This window comes from Erpetoichthys calabaricus, chromosome 17, assembly GCF_900747795.2.
Source record: "Erpetoichthys calabaricus chromosome 17, fErpCal1.3, whole genome shotgun sequence".
Lineage (NCBI taxonomy): Eukaryota > Metazoa > Chordata > Cladistia > Polypteriformes > Polypteridae > Erpetoichthys > Erpetoichthys calabaricus.
The window spans coordinates 53,898,981-53,922,534 of NC_041410.2; the positions used below are offsets into that span (position 1 = coordinate 53,898,981).

General features: G+C 39.1%; 1 protein-coding gene across 1 annotated transcript in view; it reads left to right on the forward strand.

Moving 5' to 3' along the window:
* The window catches only part of tmem266 (transmembrane protein 266), a 481,028-nt gene that overhangs the window by 271,160 nt on the left and 186,314 nt on the right, over nt 1-23,554 (forward strand). Inside the window, exon 4 of the mRNA XM_028823201.2 lies at nt 16,155-16,309. Coding sequence (XP_028679034.1) covers nt 16,155-16,309 — 155 coding nt within the window. The remainder of the gene's footprint in view (nt 1-16,154; nt 16,310-23,554) is intronic.

The window sequence follows — 23,554 nt, forward strand, 5'->3', positions numbered from 1 at the left end:
TCCTGTCTCTCTGAAAAAGTCTCGTCTCATCCCAAGATTTTTTTTACATAATAGAGAGACTGAATTTGCATATCAGTGCTGAAGTATTGCTTACTCTGATTGGTTCATTAGCTTGCATTCACTCTGATTGGATCATTTGGCTTACACACCCAAATAAGCATACCCAAATAAAAGTCTCATTTCTAATATATTCTTGTCTTCAATATCTCCTAAGTTCAGGCCTTATTCTTTAATAGAAAACTGTACCTGACAACTGTTAGGTCTTACTGAGTACATGACATTAGCCAGTTTCTTGAACCATTCCCTGGAACATTGCGTTTGTTTACCATTTCAGCAGTCTCTTCATGCTAGTCTTCTAAGACAAATGCTGTGTATTTCTTTTAATATACATCTGCACACTAAAACACTTTATGCACAAACTATGATACCCCCAGATACTATATTATTCTCTCACACATGCTAAAAGGGCCAAACTGCACATGGCACAAAGAACATAATTGGGGGCATGGATTAAGCTTACAAACAAGAACGTCTCACAAAGCCTCTGTAAGAGTTGTTTATCTTCCCAATACATGAAAGAGATTATGCTAGAGGAAGAGCACCTCTCTGTTTCAATTAAGTGAAGACTAAATCAAAGTATTAGGATAAAACTTGGTAACTGTTAAGGGGCAAGTAAGACTGACATAGAAAATAAGTTCATGGAAGGGGCGATGAACATAGCAGAGTGACCTGGAAGATAACAACCTATACATGATATGAACTATCAGATGGTTTTATAGTGCAACAAGCCACTATGATGCAAATGGTTAATCAAACAAATCTGTTATCTTCCTATTTAAATGGAATATAAATATACAACAGGGACAGTGAGCTGCTTGGCGTGCCAAAGTGCTTGGGACTTCAGGTTCAAAAAGAAGAGGACTAATGGCTGTTTACCCATCAATGTTGGGCTTCTTTTAAAATATTCTTTGGCTTTGAGGACTTCTTATTTCCAAACTGAGTCACTCTTTCCCCATTATTTAAATACTACTCATGGACATTAGCTGAAAGTGTAAAGTCTTGGAAATATGCTAATTAAAGAATTAAGAACGACTAAGAGTGCAGCGTCACAGCCACACTTCCCTCTGCATTGTGCTTTGATATTTTGTTAAATTTAGCCGGCTGATGATGTTATTTTTGTAAATGTTTTCTAAGCAGTATGTGGTTTGGTTTCTGTGCTTTTAGCATTTAAAGGTGATAATTGTTGTTTTCATCTAATCTTGTTCTTTTTTGTCTGTTAATCTTTACTTTGTGCCTGCTCATTGGAATTTAATGTGGTTCATGATCTACAATTGTATGTCTTTATTTAATGTTTATCTGTCAGCCTGTCTGATGACTGTTGTCATGATTCTAGAGTTTTGGGACCCTTTGAGTAATTTTCTTACATATGCACTACATTAGATTTAATTTTGGTAATTTAAAAATATTGTATTATGTTTATAAAGCTTCTGTGCCTCAATATCACAGTTTCACAATTGTCAAGTTTTTCTCACTACTTTAGTGTTTCTGCTGCGTGTTTGCTGTCCTGGATGATGCATAACATCATTGACCAACGACTATTTGAGATGGCTGAATGCTTCTCTCAGTGTCCAAGTTTCTCAACATAGAACCGATCTTATCGATGTGTTAGTTTAGCATTTGTACTCACAATACATTAGGATTCTTGATTATTATTTAAACTGGGAGTGAGTAATAGAAGTCGGTGCAGCCGTAGGCCACCAAAGAATAACATTTCCTTGTAGCCACAAATCAGTGAGGTCTTAGTCTGGTTCAGGAGGTTTTGTAGACATTTCTCGCACCCAATTCCGTAATTATAAACCAATTTTTAAAATTAATGGAATTTGTTAATTATGTGGATTTTCTGCTAGCGCCTTGCTCCTGCCGTCATTCTTACCAGTGTACAGTTTATTTTACTTTTCTGAGAAAAGTACTTGAGTGTTTTAAAGGCTAAGGAGAATTAGAACCCCTCAGTCTTTCACCTCTCTTTCTTCTGAATGCTTTTTTAAGTATTGCATTATAAGAGCTATTCAATGATGAGAACAGTGATACCCCATTAGCTTAGCTTTTTTATCATGTGTTCTCTGCTGTTAATTGGCTCCAGGAAAGGAGAAAATAAATAATTAAAAACCTTAGACTGATAGCAAGAAGGTGAATATGTGAAATTCAGCAATTAAAAAGTTGAAACTGAACAGACTCATGTGCCCAGAAAACCGTTACATTGAAATTCTTCTTGAATTTCAAAAGAAAAGATCAATTTCCAAGTCTGCAGACGTAAAGTAAGGTTCCAGCTGTTTAATTTACATAAAGAGTTAGAAATCGGTCAGAGTGAAAATCTGTAGCCACTGTGCCAGACCAGAATTAGACCCCCTTGCTGTCCTGACAGATGGCCCTTGTATTTAGACATGACATTGAAATGGAGTATAGTTTGCCACTCACTGTCAGGAGCTAATCAGATGAAAAGGCTGTAGTTGTTTAGGAAGAGCGAGAGAAAGGCGTCAAAGTCTAAGAAGAAAATAAAAACTTCTCATTAGAGGCCACAATCCTTACATTGTCAGTTTTTAACTCTGTTGGGCTCTCACTTTCTCTTTGTGTTTTTCCTTTGTACTAGATGTACTTCTCTCTGTGGTTACAAATCTTTAAAGCAGCTGATTAACATTGGCCTAGTGTGACATGCACTCACATTGGATTCTAGTATTTTTGTAAATTAATTATGTGTGTGTCTGGGAGCTTCCATTACATCTGTAAATACTGTATGTCTGATGTTTACAAGTGCAGGTCACGACTGAAGAGTAGACCCACTCACACACCTGCTGCACTTGCATATTTCTAATTATCACAGTTTATGCAAAGGAAGCAAAAATTGTTCATACTTTTCTACTTAATGTGCGATTAGCATTTCAAATTTTTACTAATGGATTTTCTCTCATATTGCTAGAATATCTGTAGTTTCCCTGGCAGAGTGTGCTTCATACGTCGGGTTAGAAAGCAACGCTCTTCAGATAAGAGACTAAGACACCACTTCGTGTGTGACAGATGGTGTGGTGGAGAATGTACATAGAAGAGAATTCTATGATAGCAGCGATGTGCCACTAGAAAGAGAAGTGGATCGGGGTGACCTGTGCCTAACATATTACAGTGTGCATGAGGCCAATGAAAAGACTATGGAGTTTTAGGAAAGACAAGACGTAGAAGTTCAGTTTTTTTTTTAAATTATAGTCTGTGTAGTTCAGTATATAAGGCATTTTTTGAGCCTTCACTTGTGAAATTATTGAAATTCCTGTTTTCTACTAAGGTGTGGACAGACATAAACAAGTGTGTGTTGTGTTTTATATTTTCATATATTTTAATAGTAAAAAACATAAAGAACATAATTGAGCTCTACTGGAAACTTCCACTGTAACTGTTCAGTTAATAGATAATCTAAAGTTGTTTGGTTTGCTCTCTCTTGACCAGAAGGAACTAGTCACAAGAGAACCTTAAATTCAGCTAACTGTCTTATCTACCTTAATATCTTAACCACAACTTGGAGCTTTGCAGAGGCCAAAAGACACATTTTTCCCTAGTCCCTTCCCACGAGGAGAACACCAATTTGTAGAAGATTCATAGGTTGTGCATGATCAGGATTTGCAGAAAGGTACAATGTATACACATAGGAAGGAAAATGGCTCTTAAAAAATGATGCCCCATTGGTGCAATGGGGTATAATAAGGAAGCACAAGATCAGAATAAATGTGGGGTTCACCAGCACCTCAGGGTCTCAGCCTCCTCATCCAACATGTCCACCTAGAGAACACATTGGACTAAAGAATGTTCAGCTCAGAAGCAAAATGCAGGATTTGACAGAACCACATGGTATCTAAGCACATTGGGTGAGTTTCCTGAAACTGATGACTCAAAGAGAAACTTTATGAGGGACACATCTATTACACAAGCTTCTTTATCATGGGTTTCCCAAATCCCCTCTTAAGCTGACACTTTGAGCAAGTGTAAAGTACTAATTTGTAAATTTCCATCGTAATCCAACTGAAAAACAATCAATTGACAATGCTTTCCTTATATAGTGCTGTTTTTAGAGGGTCGGGGGAAGAAATAAAGTTGTGAAAAGTAGTCTGAAGTAACCATAACATCATAATTTAAAAAATCTTAATTATCGTAAGATGCCTTAATTCGGGGTCTTCATTAGAAATGTATTGACTTACTTCATGAGATTGAAGTACATAATAAAGAATAGTTCAATCAGATATTAGAAATATTAAAATGTTTGCTTCAGTTTAAATGTTTAAATTCTAAATATTCTCAATTCTAATAAAAATTGTGTTATCTTTCACCTTTTGATAGAGCGTTAGATTGAGGGCTAGATTCCTTGTAAAGGATTGCAGATCAAAAATAACATCATATTCATAATGACTGACCAGCAACCTCGAAATAGCATAAAATGACACTCCACATGCCTGTATTACCGATTCCCATTTTTTTGAAGTTTTGTGAAGAGGAGTAACTTTGACCCCTCGTATGAGCCCCTGGGGGTGGTTGATGTTGCATGCACATCTTAAATTCCTTCTGTTCATTTTGGCTGATATCTATTGGTTTACTCTCTTCATTAAGGTATAATTTCTTGGTTAAAAATTACATAAAAATGTGTTTTTTGGGTCTAGATGGCCAAAAATAGGCAGGAACACCAAAATCTTGACATTTTGCATAACTTGATATCAAGAGGAGTTGATCGATACATCTTATGTGATGGTTTTCTCATACAGGTGAGTCAGGCACCGGACAAAAAATAAAAACTTTATTAGTCAAAAAGTATTCAGAAGTAATTCTTAATGAACATAATAACTAAACAAGATGAAGAATATAAATAGCACTGCACCTATTGTTTCTAAGAAAACACAAAAAAAGACAGACACATGCTGTGAAATGAAATCATACTTTTCAGAAAATGGGATTGCCCTTCTTTAAGATAGATAGATAGATAGATAGATAGATAGATAGATAGATAGATAGATACTTTATTAATCCCAAGGGGAAATTCACATACTCCAGCAGCACCTTACTGATACAAAAAACAATATTAAATTAAAGATTGATAGTAATGCAGGTAAAAACAGACAATAACTTTATATAATGTTAACGTTTACCCCCCTGGGTGGAATTGAAGAGTCGCATAGTTTGGGGGAGGAATGATCTTCTCAGTCAGTCAGTGGAGCAGGACAGTGACAGCAGTCTGTCGCTGAAGCTGCTCCTCTGTCTGGAGATGATACTGTTTAGTGGATGCAGTGGATTGTCCATGATTGACAGGAGCCTGCTCAGTGCCCGTCACTCTGCCACAGATGTCAAACTGTCTAGCTCCATGCCAACAATAGAGCCTGCCTTCCTCACCAGTTTGTCCAGGCGTGAGGCATCTTTCTTCTTAATGCTGCCTCCCCAGCACACCACCGCGTAGAAGAGGGCGCTCGCCACAACCGTCTGATAGAACATCTGCAGCATCTTATTGCAGATGTTGAAGGACGCCAGTCTTCTAAGGAAGTATAGCCGGCTCTGTCCTCTCTTGCACAGAGAATCCGTATTGGCAGTCCAGTCCAATTTATCATCCAGCTGCACTCCCAGGTATTTATAGGTCTGCACCCTCTGCACACAGTCACCTCTGATGATCATGGGGTCCAGGAGGGGCCTGGGCCTCCTAAAATCCACCACCAGCTCCTTGGTTTTGCTGGTGTTCAGGTGTAGGTGGTTTGAGTCGCACCATTTAACAAAGTCCTTGATTAGGTTCCTATACTTCTCCCCCTGCTGACTCCTGATGCAGCCCACAATAGCAGTGTCGTCAGCGAACTTTTGCACATTATGACAACAGAGGGTGTTGGTCTTAAAGTCTTTTCATTATTTGGATGTTCTCCTTTTTAACACTGCGTATACGGGGTTCATGTCTGAGTGTCTGTTGCCATTTTCATTTGATAGCCATGATTCAGGCAGCTCTCTGGCACTCTTAGCATTTGCCTTGAATCTCACTTGTACTGTGTCTCAGGTAAATGTGTGTTCGGTTGAATTAGTATGTGCATATGGCACAGACCATGGCTCCTTCCTTCTCACACAATTGCGATATTCTTATATATGCGTTGCGAGTACTTTAGATCAGGCATGTCAAACTCCCTACCATTGGTGGGCCGCTTCGACTGCCATACGTGCGTCAGCGGGCCGTACTGTAACAAATACTATTATACTATTATACAAAGTTACTGTAGCTTTCTTTCCAATACTGAAAACTTTAAAAAATGTAACACTTAAAGTTTAATTCTACACTGTTGTATGGAGACTGCATGGAAAAAAATGGCTTTTCTTTAAACTTTAGAGTCTTAACCTCTTAGCTAGGTCCTTATTATATTACTAGGCTCACCCGCCTTCTAAGGCGACCGACTTTTATCCTCAATTTGTGTGCGCTCCATGTGTACATCAGGCATGTAAGTGTAGGGAATGAGAACATCAAAGTGCCCATTCATAACATCTCCCAAAAACCTAAGTTTTTTTTATCCCCTCGAGTGCCTGTCCAAACTTGGAGTGTAGGACTCCATAATAATATACTTGAAACTCATAGAGGAACAACTCTCCCGCTGCCATTAGCTCAGAAATGGTACCATAAGTTTGAGACTGACATTTCAGTGAGATACTGAAGCTCATTTGTATAAGAGATTCCTGATGGCATCATTGTAAATGGCTGAAACCTTGACCAATTACTTAAAACATGTCGTACAATGTCAGCCTGAATCTGTACCGCTAAAGACAGAGTTTCATGCACTAAATAAGCTATAGATGAGAATAAGCAAGCACCATCTCCCCTGATATACACGGTGAGGCATTTATACTCCATCAACATTAATTATTTCCAGAGACATAATTTTGTCTATTTTTCCAGCGCATCGCGCACAAAAGCAAGGGAACGATGGGAGCACCAGAACTCTGCTCACATCGCGTCGCTTCATACCGCAAGTAGTAAGTCTGTGATAAGCGGAATACCGCTACGCTTTGCACTCATGGGACGGAAGGACAATCCCGACCGCTTTTATATAGTGTCTTGATTATTGATATTCATTATATTATATTCATTGATTATATAGGAGCTTTACAGTGTGAGATTTATTTCTTTTGTCCCGACACTTGGCATCTCTTGTTAGTAACCAGTTCGTCAATATCAGGCTTGAAATCTTGTGCAGCTGCAACTTTTATGAGGGATGAAAAGTGCTCGACGGTAAGTCTTGAGCGATGTGGGGTTTTGGTAGCTTTCATTAACAAAAACAATTGCTTACAAAGGTAAGTGCTTCCGAACATTGACAGTACTCTCGATACCAACTTACGGATCTGCAGATACGAGGGTGGCAGGCAAGTATACAAGCCTGGCACACCAACTTCGTTGTATTTTGCCTTCAGAATAGAATCTGACTGCACTTCAATCAATTCCATTTGGATATTCTCAGGCGCATTCTCAACGTTGTAAGAGAACAGCGCAATGCCCTGTTTGTGTGAACTGAAATCACGAAAATGCTCAGTAATTCAAGTTGGAAAACAAATCCTCCAAAAATCAAATTTTACTTTACTAAGTTTACTTCAAAGTTTATATTGTAAAATAAGCCGATATGCAAAAAGCCACCTGACCTACAATAATTTTACAAACTCAAAATCACAAAAATATGTTAATAAACACTTCAGTTGTGATGCTGCGGCTCATTAACTTTGGACAAGGCTCGTTGCTATACTAGCAGATGACGTTTCCGATACCATAATGCCATGGGAAACGCACTTTCGGCAGAAGGCAGAAGTAAGAAAAGTCAATAAGTAACAACGAAGATGCAGAATGATTCAATCACAAATGATAGTAATCATTTTGTACAAGTTGAGTGCTAACTAGGATCTGTCATGCGGGCCGCACAGATTTCTGTTGCGGGCCGCATGCGGCCCGGGGGCCACGTGTTTGACATGCCTGCTTTAGATGTTTGTCCCACAGCTGGGCATGTTTATATACTTCCCTAGCGGTATAACGGTGATTCTAAAATGATGAAAAAAAAAAAATAACTCTAAAGAAGGAATACACTTAGCTTCTTTCAATATCGGCTGGACACTCACAATTATACAATTTTCAAAGCAAATGCGTGCAGTTATGGGGTTCCTGTATTCGACTCTGGCTACTTCAGGAGTGTGGGAGGCATGTTTCCTAGTTACGGGCAGGAGCAAAGTCTTCCATCCATCCGTAGGTGATCTCTAAAGTGCAATGCAGTTGCTGGAGCTTTATACTTTTCTCAGGTTCCAAAATAAGAATTTGCATTTGCCAAACATAGGATTAATTCACAGGGAAACTCTAAATAGCAGACAGTAGCCCCTGGCCATATATTGATCATCATTAAACAGGGAGCACATCAGCACTTTGTAATAGCCTGCCTGAGTTGTCTCCACTTGTCTTTTCCAATCTCCCTTGTCAGGTTCCCTCTGTCAGCTGGTATGCATAATTTTCAGCTGTGTCAATTCATGGCCTCAGTTTTGAGTAAAATCATGTAGTATTAGATAAACTTCACAGATCACAGTGGCACAATTCAGACCTTTGGCTTCAACTTCTTCAGGCATTGTCCAAGCCCACTCTCAGCCCTGTATTTCTTGACAAGGAATGCAGATTTGGGTTAATCCAAATGTACTGAATAATTAGGTATTCATTGCAGACTAAGTGTTCATGTCTCCCACTCCTCTTCATTTTAAATTAGCACCCTCCTTTTTTGTTTTGCTCTTTTGCCCCTGTGCAAATTCAAAAAAACAAACTGGTAACACTAAGTGTCCTATGCTGTAATTATATAAATTATGGAATAAAAATTACAATTGAGTACATAGCTATAGCATTACATTGAATTACACATTAAGTACAGGGTAATAACACATGGTGTAACAACAGAAAAGAGACAGCAATTCTCATAAAAGTTTGGGGGCGTTTCCCCGTATAGTGTATGCTGGTCCGAGTGGTCAATTCAGACTGTAACAAACAGAAAGAGACACAATGGGACAATGAAGGCAGGAAATGACAGAACTTTATACAGAATTGTCAGGAAGTGATGTACAGAGGAAATGATGATGAAGACTGAGATGACGTTAGAAACGGAAGCTGGAGGTGACGTCATCGGGTTGGGATGGCAGGTAACCAGTCGTTGTGGGGAGTGCGGAAATGAGATGGTCTTATGGAGACATTCTGGTAGTTTTCCCAAAGATGCAGATCTTAGTCTTCTGGTTTTCTGCTGGATGAGATAGAGTGAGAGAGAGAGAGAGAGGTTAGTACTCGGTTCCAGTACTGCTGTCTTTGTTCTGTCGCGCTTCGTTGAGCCCTTCGGCTGCCCCCTAATCACGCATGTGTGACAATAGGCACACTGTAATTATATGAATAATTACTCAGTAATTACAGTGTAATTACAGACACTTAATGCAAAGTATTACCAGCAAACTTTCTGATTTGAAAGTTATCATCATAAAGTTGTTGTCACCTCTTGTTAAAGAGCAGGAAATGCTGACAACGTAACTGCATTTGTTTGCTGCTCTGACTGCTAAAGAATCAGTAATAAGTATGTGCATGCTGGACACAAGCAGGACACTGCAGAAGTCATACCATTATCTAAGGTAATAAGGACAGCAAAGATGCAGCCAGCAAAAGCATTACAATCAAACAGTGGTGATACTTGACATTATGTATTTAATACATTATGTACTATGATACTTAACATTATATATTTATTAATATTTTTATAGGAATACATATATCAAATGTGGCAGATGGCCGGGGTCCACGCCCGGCCGTGACGCCCCTTTGTTATATGTTCAGGGGGAGCAGCCATGAACTGTGCAATACCTCCCCCTGGACGCTAGATGGCCGCCCCCCTGGGTTGTAGCGGTGCCTTGGTTTCCTGCAGGGCTCCATGGGAATTGGAGTTGGGTGCAGCCTGTTGGGTCCTGCAGGCGTGGCCAAGGGGTGCTGCAAGTGGGACTCCTGAGGCCCGTATGGGCAGAGTATTCGCCACACCCAGAAGTGCAGCCGGAACTTGGCAATCAACCACCTGGAGCACTTCCAGGTGGACTATAAAAGGGCTCAGCAACCACCACTCAATGGCCAGAGTCAGGAGGAGGAGGAGGAGTGGTGGTGCCAGAGAAGAGTGTTTGTAATTGTGTTTGTCTACGTGTGGGACTGTGTTGTGCCTGTGGGGGTCACGGGGAAGACGTGCCCCACAGGTGAAGAAAAATAAAACTTCTTGGCCTCCGTTGTGAGTCTGTGTCGGGTCAGGCGCCTACATAGCGCCTTTTACACAAAGCATACTATGAAATTTCTAGTCTGATAATTATGACAATGAACTCCATTGTGGAAAATTTTACCAACTTTAGAAATACTCTTTAAGGGCCTAAAACTTTGTAATGGTTTGATTGGGAGTGTGAAGAATGCCTTTCCAGTATCGGCAATTAAAACCAAACTGAAGGCCAAATAAATCAGTCTAGCCAACTTCTATCATTATACTAATGGTTTTAAAATATATTACAATAATCATCTTTTTTCACTTTCTTTCACTTCCTCTCTCTTCTTATCTGCTGGGAGTCGCTTCACCTTTTGCCTACTAAGTTTAGGACACAAGGTTTACATTTCTTACAAAGTTATAGGCAGATTCCAGAATTTGTCCTGTCCTGCCATTTTACATGTCACCACCACAGTCATGAGCGCTTTCCTTGATAGTTCTAGCTATGATCTATTACAATGTACATGAAGGACTTTGCAAACCCAAAAACCCTACAATTGAGCCTGACATTTTTCATTCAGACTTTAGGCCCATAATGTGTTTTCAGCAAGTATTCTCAATTTTATTCAAGACATTGTTCTTAAGAATCAAACAGCCATTTAGAATTTTCGTTGTTCTACTAAAGTTTTAGAATAATGGTAATTTGCAAGTGCCATGATGTTGTGATTTGCAACAGAATGCATGCCAAAAAGGCAAGGAGATCATGAACAATCAGAGACACACTAACAAAACATTTAACTGTCAAATTTATTAACTAAATTAAAAAAATAATAATTTCTTAACCAAAACCTAATTAAATAGAGATAAAAAAATGTATTTAAAAAAACTAAAATACAAAATAAAGTAAGTAGTAAAAATACAAAGAATAAAAATTTAAAAGAAATGTGCTAAAAGGAAGCCAAAAGTACGGAGCCCTGTAGGTGTCAGGAAAAAAAAAAAGTACGTTGGAACAAATTATTAATCTATTTGAACAAATTATTAACTTGTTTGAATGAATTACGTAATTCATTCAAACTGATTATTTAAATTTTTTAGCTATTTTTTTTCCTGGTATGCAGTTCAGTGAATTGGAACCAGAAGATTACAGACAGCCAATAGTATCAGTCTATTCAAGGCTCAAGGTTCTTTTATTTGCCATTTGTGCATAAAACCAACAGTCAAAGCACAGTGGAATTCTTGTGCAGAGCTCTGTCCGAGTCATAGTAAAACATTAAAAAAAAAATTATACAGAAAGGTGGTAATTTCTACACAAAAAAATGAAATATATTGTAGGTATTGCACAGTTAAAATATTGCACATTTTTCACTCGTCATTTACAGTTAGGTCCATAAATATTTGGACAGAGACAATTTTTTTCTAATTTTGGTTCTGTACATTACCACAATGAATTTTAAATGAAACAACTCAGATGCAGTTGAAGTGCAGACTTTCATCTTTAATTCAGTGGGGTGAACAAAACGATTGCATAAAAATGTGAGGCAACTAAAGCATTTTTTTAACACAACCCCTTCATTTCAGGGGCTCAAAAGTAATTGGACAATTGACTCAAAGGCTATTTCATGGGCAGGTGTTTCCAAGTCCGTCGTTATGTCATTATCAATTAAGCAGATAAAAGGCCTGGAGTTGATTTGAGGTGTGGCGCTTACACGTGGAAGATTTTGCTGTGAACAGACAACATGCGGTCAAAGGAGCTCTCCATGCAGGTGAAAGAAGCCATCCTTAAGCTGCGAAAACAGAAAAAACCCATCCGAGAAATTGCTACAATATTACGAGTGGCAAAATCTACAGTTTGGTACATCCTGAGAAAGAAAGCAAGCACTGGTGAACTCAGCAACACAAAAAGAACTGGACGTCCACAGAAGACAACAGTGGTGGATGATCACAGAATTATTTCCGTGGTGAAGAGAAACCCCTTCACAACAGCCAACCAAGTGAACAAAACTCTCCAGGGGGTAGGCATATTGATCTCCAAGTCTACCATAAAGAGAAGACTGCATGAAAGTAAATACAGAGGGTACACTGCAAGGTGCAAGCCACTCATAAGCCTCAAGAATAGAAAGGCTAGATTGGACTTTGCTAAAGAACATCTAAAAAAGCCAGCACAGTTCTGGAAAAACATTCTTTGGACAGATGAAACCAAGATCAACCTCTGCCAGAATGATGGCAAGAAAAAAGTATGGAGAAGGCGTGGAACAGCTCATTATCCAAAGCATACCACGTCATCTGTAAAACACGGTGGAGGCAGTGTGATGGCTTGGGCGTGCATGGCTGCCAGTGGCACTGTGACACAGGACATAAGCAGCTGAATGAATTCTGAGGTGTTCAGAGACATACTGTCTGCTCAAATCCAGCTAAATGTAGTCAAATTGATTGGGCGGTGTTTCATGATACAGATGGACAATGACCCAAAACATACAGCCAAAGCAACCCAGGAGTTTATTAAAGCAAAGAAGTGGAAAATTCTTGAATGGCCAAGTCAAGTCACCTGATCTCAACCCTGTTGAGCATGCATTTCACTTGTTGAAGACTAAAGTTCAGACAGAAAGGCCCACAAACAAACAGCAACTGAAAGCTGCTAGAGTAAAGGCCTGGCAGAGCATTAAAAAGGAGGAAACCCAGCATCTGGTGATGTCCATGAGTTCAAGACTTCAGGCTGTCATTGCCAGCAAAGGGTTTTCAACCAAGTATTATAAATAAACATTTTATTTCCAGTTATTGAATTTGTCCAATTACTTTTGAGCCCCTGAAATGAAGGGATTGTGTTAAAAAAATGCTTTAGTTGCCTCACATTTTTATGCAATCATTTTGTTCACCCCACTGAATTAAAGCTGAAAGTCTGCACTTCAACTACATCTGAGTTGTTTCATTTAAAATTCATTGTGGTAATGTACAGAACCAAAATTAGAAAAAAGTTGTCTCTGTCCAAATATTTATGGACCTAACTGTAAATGACAAGTGAAGTGAGGTAGTGTGGGTGTATTACACATATTCAATAATTTTGTTTTGCCATCAGTCTGACTGTGGCAGGGAAAAAGCTTATTGAAAAACCTTGTTTTGTGAGTGATGATGCTGTCCACTCTGCTGTGTCTCAGGTTGTACATACAGTTCTTGTTTCTGAGCAGAGAGTGAGCTGAATGGAGTGACTCCCTGATAATTCCCTCATAAAGTCCATAGAAGGAAGTTTTGTCCCTATGATCCTTTCCGCAGTCTTTATGACTCTTTGCAAAGCCTTCCTCTCTGCCTGTGTGGTGTTCCCATACCAGACAGTGATGCCTACGGTGAGAATACTCTCTATCAGTCCTCTGTAGGCCTGGGTGAGAGGGCGATGGTTCAGGCCAGCTTTCCTGAGCAACCTAATAAAATATAGCCTTTGCTGGGCTTTTTTCACTGTGGCTGTGGTGTTAAGAGTCCAGCTCAGGTCTGATGTAACTTGCAATCCCAGGAATCTGTGGCTGTTGGCCCTCTCCACCTCAGTCCCTTTGATGATAAGAGGCTGTAGAGGGGGAGGATTCTTCCTGAAGTCCAATATTATTTCTGTGGTCTTGTCTATGTTGAGGATGAGGTCATTCTCCTCTCCGTAGACAAGAATGTTGTTTACAAGGGTCCTGTACCCTGACTCATTCCCCCCCCCTTGATGAGCCCCAAGATGGTAGTATCATCAGCATATTTAATGACAGTGGTGTTGTCCGGGGTGGAGACACAGTCATAAGTGTACAGAGTGAAAAGTTTGGGGCTAAGGCAACAGCCCTGTGGGGATCCTGTGCTAACTATGAGCTCAGTAGACCTCCCATTCTCACCACCTGTGGTCTATCTGTCAAGAAGTCTACGATCCAGTTGCAGGTGGGAGTTGGGATGCCGAGGTCTGTCAGCTTCTTGATCATTTTTCCCAGGCAGATAGTATTGAAAGCAGAACTGTAGTCCAGGAAAAGCATTCTGGCATACGTTCTGCTACTTTCCAGGTGTTGCAAAATGTGATGTAGGGCTATTGCTACCGCATCATCCACTGATCGATTGGGGCAGTAGGCAAACTGGAGGGGGTCAACAGTGTCCAGGACCATATGGTTGATGTGCGTGAGAACCAATTTTTCTAGACATTCATAGACGACTGGTGTGAGTGCCACTGGCCTGAAGTCATTTAGAGTAGATGTGTCCGATCTTTTGGGGACTGGTATAATGGTGGAGGATTTAAAAATTCTACACTGTTCAGTGCCAATCGACAAGATTTTTAACTTACCTTTTCCCCTATTCCCCTATTAATGTTTCTACCACAATCTACCACAACCGGAAAAATCACAGTCTTGGAGAAAATTCCATAAATCCATTCTCATAATTTCTCCTCCATTTGAAACTCATTTCAGGACTCCTCAGAAGAACCGTTTCAACTACGGTGGTCTTCGAACGAGTTCCTCTTCCAGTTCACTGATTTTAACACACACCCTACAGTTCACTTACAGTTCACTGAACTGTATGCCAGGAAAATCATACAGGCTCTGTAATAAGAACTGGACTGCAAGGGGGAAAATAATAAAAATCTGCTCAAATGAATTAATATGGAATGGGACTCTTACTGAAATAAGAGTTGGAAAAAAATTTTAAAAATCCATTCAAACAAGTTAATACTTAATTCAAATGAGTTACTAATTTGTTCAAACTTATTACCAATTAATTCGATTGTTATGTAATTTGTTCGAATGAGTTATGTAAACGAGTTACTAATTTGTTTGAACAGATTTTTTTTTTTGCTTGACGCCTATGGGTTCTGTGCAAAAGCAACTGGCTAAATGAAAAAAAAAAATCTGAAATAACATGGCCAATAATGCAAATATTCAAAATCCAAATTTAAAGCAACAAAAGCAATTTGAAAAATAATTAACACAAAGGGAACAGGCAGCACAATTTAGAAAACTAATGTCACTGCAAAAGGCAATGGCTTCAGCCACTTCATTTATCCCTTGTGTACTGCCTAATCACAACATTGTAGATTGCATAATCAGGGGTTTTGACCAACAACTTAACAAATAACATTATCTAAATGAATCACACTAAAGAAACAAGGAATACATAGTAAGTAAAAAAACGATTCAGTAGAAATACGACTTAAACAGAACAAGCTAATCAGAATAGGGAAGACCCAATTTAAAAGAAGAGAAAAAAGAAAGGCTCTTTCCTTGGGAAACCATAACACATGGGATCAGATGATCACCCACAAACCGGGTGATCTAGCTGAAGCCACCTTGTGGCCAATGGCCCACAGTCTGGAATGCCTTTTTACTGAGCACTAAGTTGAATTGATTCCTGATGGCTTCTGTTCTTCTTGTTATGGTGCTTCTAAATATAGAGTTTCTCATAGACACAAAGTTTCTGCAATGTGAGTTTGATCTGGAAATGAAGAACAATTTTTAAATATGCTTGCAACTAAAGAATGTCAGAAAAAAGATTGGGATGGGGATTGGAGTAATAACATTCCATGTGTTTCTTGCCTTTCTGTACCAGTTGTTTTAGTGATTTGTTCTCCACTGCCATCTCCCTCCTTCACATAAATTCTGTTTAGTCTTTTTTAATGTTGTTTTTAAGGTATCAGCATAGAATAGAAAGACATGGTTATGCTTTGAGTGCTCCATCAATTAATCCCATTCTAGTCCCTCACCAAACAACAGAGAGCAAGAACAAGAAAGAGCATAATAAGTTATATACAGTACAGATAGGAATATAATGGCTACCAGGCCTGCACCAGTTACCAAGCTCAGTGTTTAATATTGCTTTTTTCTTTTTCTCTCCTTTCCCTGTTTCCTCTTCTTTCCCTGTTATCTTTAGTTCAAACTGGTTGAAGCCATGTTGTGGGCGACGGGCTGCAGTCTGGCATGTGTTCCTGCTCAGTGCCGGGTTGAACTGTTTCCTGGTGGCTTGTGTACTTCTTGTTGTGGTGCTTCTAGCTCTGGAGCTTCTCATAGACACAAAGCTTCTGCAATGTGAGTATAACTCATGCTGTTAACTTCAATCATGCTGTTGCTGTCAATCAGTCTAACTGGCCAAATATGTTTATAGTGAGGATCCATTAGAGCTGGACTGTTAAAGTCAGTTCAGAGAGCACTGCAGGTATTCACTGTAATTCATATCTTAATCAAATGCCAAGCCTTGACTGTAATCGAGCCCAACAGTTGTTTAAATTCCTATTTTCCCATTTATTTTAAAGATCTGTGAATTTTGAAATAAGTAGAGGCATAAAAGTTATCAGTGTTTTGTATTAACAGCATAACATGTTTTTCCACACAGATTCATTTCTTTTTATTATTTTCACTAGTTGTGCAACCCATCTAAGATGGACTGAAATTTAAGCACTCACCATAGATCTCAGTGCTAATGTTTGCAGTGCACAATCTTATTGGAATGTATTTTGCAATATGTATATACTAATGAAATGCATTACATTTGTCATTCCAACAGATATTGCATCACAAACATTTGTAGTACTACAAATATTTGTGATGCACCATCTGTTGAAATGATACATGTAATGCATTTTATTACAGCAAATATGTATGATGCATAATCTGTTGGAGTGACAGAGACATAGAACCCAGAAGGACACACAGTTACAGAGACACACAGACATTTCTCCTTTTATTAAGGTGGATAAGCTGATTTCTGTCCATCTGGAAGTTACTCTTTATTCAGTGTTAACATTTGCAGTGCAATGTATCCATTCAGTTGCTATGTCTCTGTCATCTGGAAATCACAGAGCAACCAGATGGACACACACACTTTTTATTGATGTGAAAAATTATTCTTTTTCAGGGGACAATGAATTTGTGGCTTCTCTGCAGGACACTTTATTTTTTGCCATATTAGTTTTGATTTTTAATTATTTTTAAAGTTAAAATCATTAATGATTATATATGATATTAAAAACAAATGAAAATGGTTTATACAGTGATCATAGTACATATATATAATTCTGCAGTGAAAACTTTGTGAATTGGACTCAGCTTTAATAAATGTTTACAGAATAAAGAACCACCATACAGTGAGCACATGAATTTGGAAGCTGGGAAATTAATGAGTTTCAAAAAATGCACAAATCAAACTCTGATTAAACGAATTAGTAGAATGAAAATTTACACCCATTATGGCCATCCGTAAGTTGAATTGTGAAGTGCAAGATCACTAGCCAAACTCTGGCCAAGTACAAAAGAGACTGGTCAACCACAGAACGTCCTAGAAAAAGCAAAACAGTCCACAAAGATGTCATGACACCAACTGACTCATCTGGTTTCTCTGTCACATTTATGGATGCAACAATATCCTACTGGCACATTAATTGTGCATGCAAATGTTATAAATGGCATGTACATCATTCAGCAGGTGTGGAAAGTAGGGCAGGTGCAAGGTTTCTTTTCTGTAATGTTCACCTACAGTGGAGATTGGATTCATATTAAAATGTAATTTGTAGTTTGTCAGTCCTTTAGGTTTTTTGGCTGGCACAATTTTTTCAGAATGCAGATAACAGATGACATACATTTTCATATAGAGGTTTTTAATGACTATCTTTTTTTAGAGTAAAACTTTTTAGAATATTAGAACAATGTAGATGAGAACAGGCCATTCTGATCCACTACTTCATCCAAAAAAACAACAAAAGTCAAGTTTTGAAAGTCTTATCACTGTCTACCACACTACAGTGGAACCTCGGTTCACGACCATAATTCGTTCCAAAACTCTGTTCGTAACCCGATTTGGTTGTGAACCGAAGTAATTTCCCCCATAGGATTGTATGTACAGTAAATACAATTAATCCGTTCCAGACCATACAAACTGTATGTAAATATATATATATATATATAAGCACACATATAGTTAATGAAACCATAGAATGCACAGCGTAATAGTAAACTAAATGTAAAAACATTGAATAACACTGAGAAAACCTTGAACAACAGAGAAAACTAACACTGCAATAGTTCACGCTATAGCGCTACCAACCGCTGGCTAAAAACACTTTTTTTTTTTTTTTTTTTTTTAATGAGTTTTAAGCACAGGGGAAAAAATGAACATTTGAAAAAATCCGTAATTTAATAAACCACCAAGAAAAGTAACATTGCAACAATGCACGCTACGAACCAATCGCTGTAAAGAGAAGTGAAAACAAAAACAAGCCCAGTGCATTCTTTAACTGCCTTCTCTACCTTATGCGTCCAGCCCTCTCTCTCGCTTGCTCACCTGTGTGTGTGTCTCTGTCGTGCTGCCTATGTGTGTGTCTCTCTCTCTCGCGCGCACCTGTGTGTGTGTGTGTGTGTCTCTCTCTCTGTCCCGCCTGTGTGTGTGTGTGTGTCTCTCTCGTGTGTGTGTCGCGCTCTCTTGCTCGCTGCACAGGAAATGCACAGGGAGAGACTGAACACATACAAACCGAAAGGGAAACTTGCTTGTTTGTATACCGAGTGTGTGGTCATGAACAGATGCAAAAGTTTGGCAAACTTTTTAGTCGTAAACCGATTTGTACGTGTTCCGAGACGTTCGTGAACCGAGGTTCCACTGTACTTGGAAGCTTATTCGTTTTTATATATGTTAGCGGCAATGTATGAAAAGCCGGCATTCTATAGAATACCTAGGCATTGTAAATAATGCCCGGCATTTTTAGGCAATATATGAAATATGAGAATTATTACACACTTTCCCTAGGCATTGTATATAATACCTAGGCATTCTATAGAATGACAAATGCTATTTAGGCAAAGTATGAAAAAAGGTGCTGATAAGGCTATTATATAAATGATGTGCATTCCTCAAAAATACAAATGTTATTCTGAAAAAATAATGAGAGTGCCATTAAAAAAAATTTATTCAAAATACATAAAGAAAAATGAAAGTTGTACAAAACAAAATTTATGCCTTTCTTATTAAGGGAAACAAAATTTTCATATAAAAAATAAGAAATTAAAATTAACCTACTTGTTGCAACATGGTAGGCTTGAATGACATTTTGAATTACATTTCATTACATTTTTCACGCAAAGACATTTCATATTTTGGCACTTTGTTTTACACATACATTTGACGAATCCTTGGCCGCTTCCACTGGACTGAGCAATTGCAACTGACCGGAGAGGAATTTCATGGTCAGGAATATCTTCAATTCTAAGCAAGTTCTTAGGGCATAAAGTGAATTGTGATCTCGCATATACTTGTTTTAAAATTCCTTCAGAAGTTCCAAGTCGGTAGAAACCATCGTCTGTCACACTCATTACAACTGCCAATATATTGCGCGAACCACCTCGCCCCTTGTCAACGTCAGGAATAGAAACTCGCACAGTACTTCCCAAAGAAGCAGTGGGAAATTTTTTTCCGAATTCATTTTCGTTTTTTTGGCTTGTATTTCCAGATTGATTTTAGAATTTATTTTACCTTCAGTAGCATTTTCAGTTTTGAAACAAAGGGTGCACAAAATATCCATTTCATCATCTTTACCTGCATGGCCACAGAAGGTATGAATTTTTTGACGACACTTTTTGCATGCAAGTGCATCACTCATTTCCTTTAAACACACACAACAGGTATCAGAAACGGAAATCTCTTTGGTAAGCATGTCTTCATCATGTTGGTTTAATCCACTGTCGACTATACAGTAATCCCTCGCTATATCGTGCTTCGCCTTTCGCGGCTTCACTCCATCGCGGATTTTATATGTAAGCATATTTAAGTATATATCGCGGATTTTTTGCTGGTTCTCAGATTTCTGCAGACAATGGGTCTTTTAATTTCTGGTACATGCTTCCTCAGTTGGTTTGCCCAGTTGATTTCATACAAGGGACGCTATTGGCAGATGGCTGAGAAGCTACCCAACTTACTTTTCTCTCTTTCTCTCTTGCGCTGACTTTCTCTGATCCTGACGTAGGGGGATTGAGCAGGGGGCTGTTTGCACACCTAGACGATACGGACGCTCGTCTAAAAATGCTGAAAGATTATCTTCACGTTGCTACCTTCTGTGTGCAGCTGCTTCGTGAAGCGACATGCTGCACGGTGCTTCGCATACTTAAAAGCTCAAAGGGCACGTATTGATTTTTGACTTTGTTTTTCTCTCTCTCTCTCTCTCTCTCTCTCTCTCTCTCTCTCTCTCTCTCTCTCCCTCTCTCCCCCTGCTCCTGACGGAGGGGGTGTGAGCTGCCGCCTTCAACAGCTTTGTACTGGCGGTGCTTCGCATGCTTAAAAGCCAAACAGCCCTATTGATTTGTTTGCTTTTCTCTATCTCTGTGACATGCTCTGCTCCTGACGCACACTCCTTTGAAGAGGAAGATATGTTTGCATTCTTTTAATTGTGAGACGGAACTGTCATCTCTGTCTTGTCATGGAGCACAGTTTAAACTTTTGAAAAAGAGACAAATGTTTGTTTGCAGTGTTTGAATAACGTTCCTGTCTCTCTACAACCTCCTGTGTTTCTGCGCAAATCTGTGACCCAAGCATGACAATATAAAAATAACCATATAAACATATGGTTTCTACTTCGCGGATTTTCTTATTTCACGGGTGGCTCTGGAACGCAACCCCCGCGATGGAGGAGGGATTACTATAATCTCATCCATGTTTTTTAAAACAGACTCTTTTTCTTGCATAATCTAATTAGTTTCACCTTTTTCCATTGTTTGGACGCTTTCTATTACTTTTTCTAGCTGCTCCTCTGTAGTTATGTCTTTTAAAACATCTTCTGGTAGAAAAGACGTTGTAAGCCCTGCTTTCGGTTTGCAGCCAAAAAGAGCTTCGTATGGTGTTGTTTTGATCCCAGAATGATAAGCTCTATTTTTCATAAATTGAACGAAACGCAGTTCTTCACTCCAGCGGTCAAATTTGTTGTCCTGCATCCAAGTACAGAGCATATTTTCGATATCTTTATTAGCTCTTTCGACAATACCCTGGCTTTGTGAATGGCGAGGCTTCCCATGGACGATCTTCAGTGCTGGCCAAAACTCCTTCAAGCTGGTCACCACATTATTGGCAAATTCCCAACCATTGTCAGACTGTAATATAGATGGCGCTCCAAGCAACGAGAATATGTCCACTAGGTTGTAGGCTACTTCTTCAGCTCTTTTTGACATTAGAGACTTCAGAATCACAAATTTTGTGAGATGATCTTGGTACACCATAATAAATTTGTATTCTCTATCTGGCTGAGACTGAAAGTCAATAAGATCTACCTGACAACGGGAATTAAATTCGGAAAAAATCATAGGTTTCACAACAATGCCCTTTTTAATACCTTTCTGTTTTTTCTGGCAAGGTTCACAAAGGTGGATGTACAGTTCAATATCATGACGTGTAACGTTTTGTATTTGGTTGAAAGTTCTTTCAACATTCTATCACGTCCTCCGTGTCCAATAGCCAAATGAGCTTCATGAAGTACGTGAAATAACTCTGAGTCCGTGACGTAATACTGTATAGTACTGACGCCTTCTTTAACAGGATAAATGAGTTTACTTTTGTTTTCTACAATCATCACATCATAGCGATTCAGCAACCAATAGTTCCTGGGTTCCTTCTTAGTAGTCATTTTGGCTTTTTGTACATCATTTATTAACTTCTGGTAAGTAGTTTCGTTTAAGAAAATACTGTTTTTTGCAGCATTAACTCGAATTTTGGACAGTTCATCGTTGAATCGTTGTTTCATGTCTATAGACCATGACTCCTTCTCCAACACTACAGCTTGCTCCTCCATTTTCATGGAGCACAGTAAAAAACTAATTTTTTGTTGAACAAATTTAAGTAAAATTGCGTATTTTGACACTCCCGAACAAACCGCAAAGTGCAACTGACAAATTCTAAGCCTGAGGCGTGCGTTAAAAGTCACATGCCTTGCCACGTGATATTCGAAACGAATCGGAGATGTATTTCATACTTTGCCGGTTTCTCATTTGGCATTCTATAGAATGCCTAGGAAATGTGTGAAATATGAATCGTTTCATACATTGCCGGCTAGTTTTAGGCATTATATACAATGCCTAGGCATTCTATAGTATGCCGGATTTCAAACTTTTCCGGTAACATATATATCGTTTTTTGTGTGTGAAATTTACCCTTAACAAGTTTCCAACTGTGTTCCCGTGTTCTTGATGAACTCATTTTAAAATAACAGTCTTGATCCACTGTACTAATTTCTTTCATAATTTTAAACACTTCAATCATGTCACCTCTTAATCTTCTTTTCCTTGTAATTGTTTTTATATACATTTTGTCGGCAAGGAGCATAGCCTTGATATCAGAGTGCTTTGGGGGTCTTGATGTAAACATGGATTGGAAGATGGACATGGTTAAAGGGTGGAGGAAGTGGTGTGTCTGGTTTTGGAGTACCGAGGAGTAAGGTGGAATTGTCTGACAATGAGGAGCTGAGGTTTTAAATAGCAGTCCAACAGAAAAGAGTGAAACCTACTGTGACGATGCCAGTCCCCTACAGACTCCCTCTTCCCACATGGGAGTCTGCTGAACCAACACCATCGATGGTTATGACCGATATGAGCTGACAAATGAGGACAAGTCACTAATGATGCCAGAGGATGGCGGAAAAAGTGCTCAAGTGCTTTTATTAAAAAAAACAGTCAACACAAAAGTAAAACCAACAAGTGTCAATTATGCAGTGTTCTAAAAAACAGTACATATATAAATTCATAAAAATTATGAAAAGTGGGGATAAAAATAATCAATAAATTCGTTAAAAATCCGAGGTTAAAATGCAGACTAACTCCTCCTGATCTCAGCCGACCTCCTTCTCATTCTCCCTGGCTCACCCATTGCTCGTGTAGCCGGCGGAGACTCAGCAGCCACGAATTCCTTTTGGCCGACCTCTGTCTTGGCTGCCTCCAGGCATCATGGCCAGAACATCCGAGGTTGGCTCTCCTTCCTTCTTCCTTCATGCTCACGTGGTTGCACCTCGGAAGCTTAGGGAGGGCACCTGCCTTGTTTGCCACACTCCATCCGAATATTCAGTGGGGCAAACTAACCCCTAGAGCCTCTCGTCTTTGATTCCTCCCCCTTTCCTTGTGCCTGGCCATATATATGTACACTCACACACATCTCTGTGGGTGCAGCGCCTTAATCACACACTGCAGGAAGCCAATGAAACAATTGAGAACGATCGCACCCGCATGTGCAAGTGTGACTCGCCCCAACTACCTCATTAACTCCCCGTGGTTGTGCAGTCGCTCCCATGGAGAGCGACATGGCTTTATGAATTT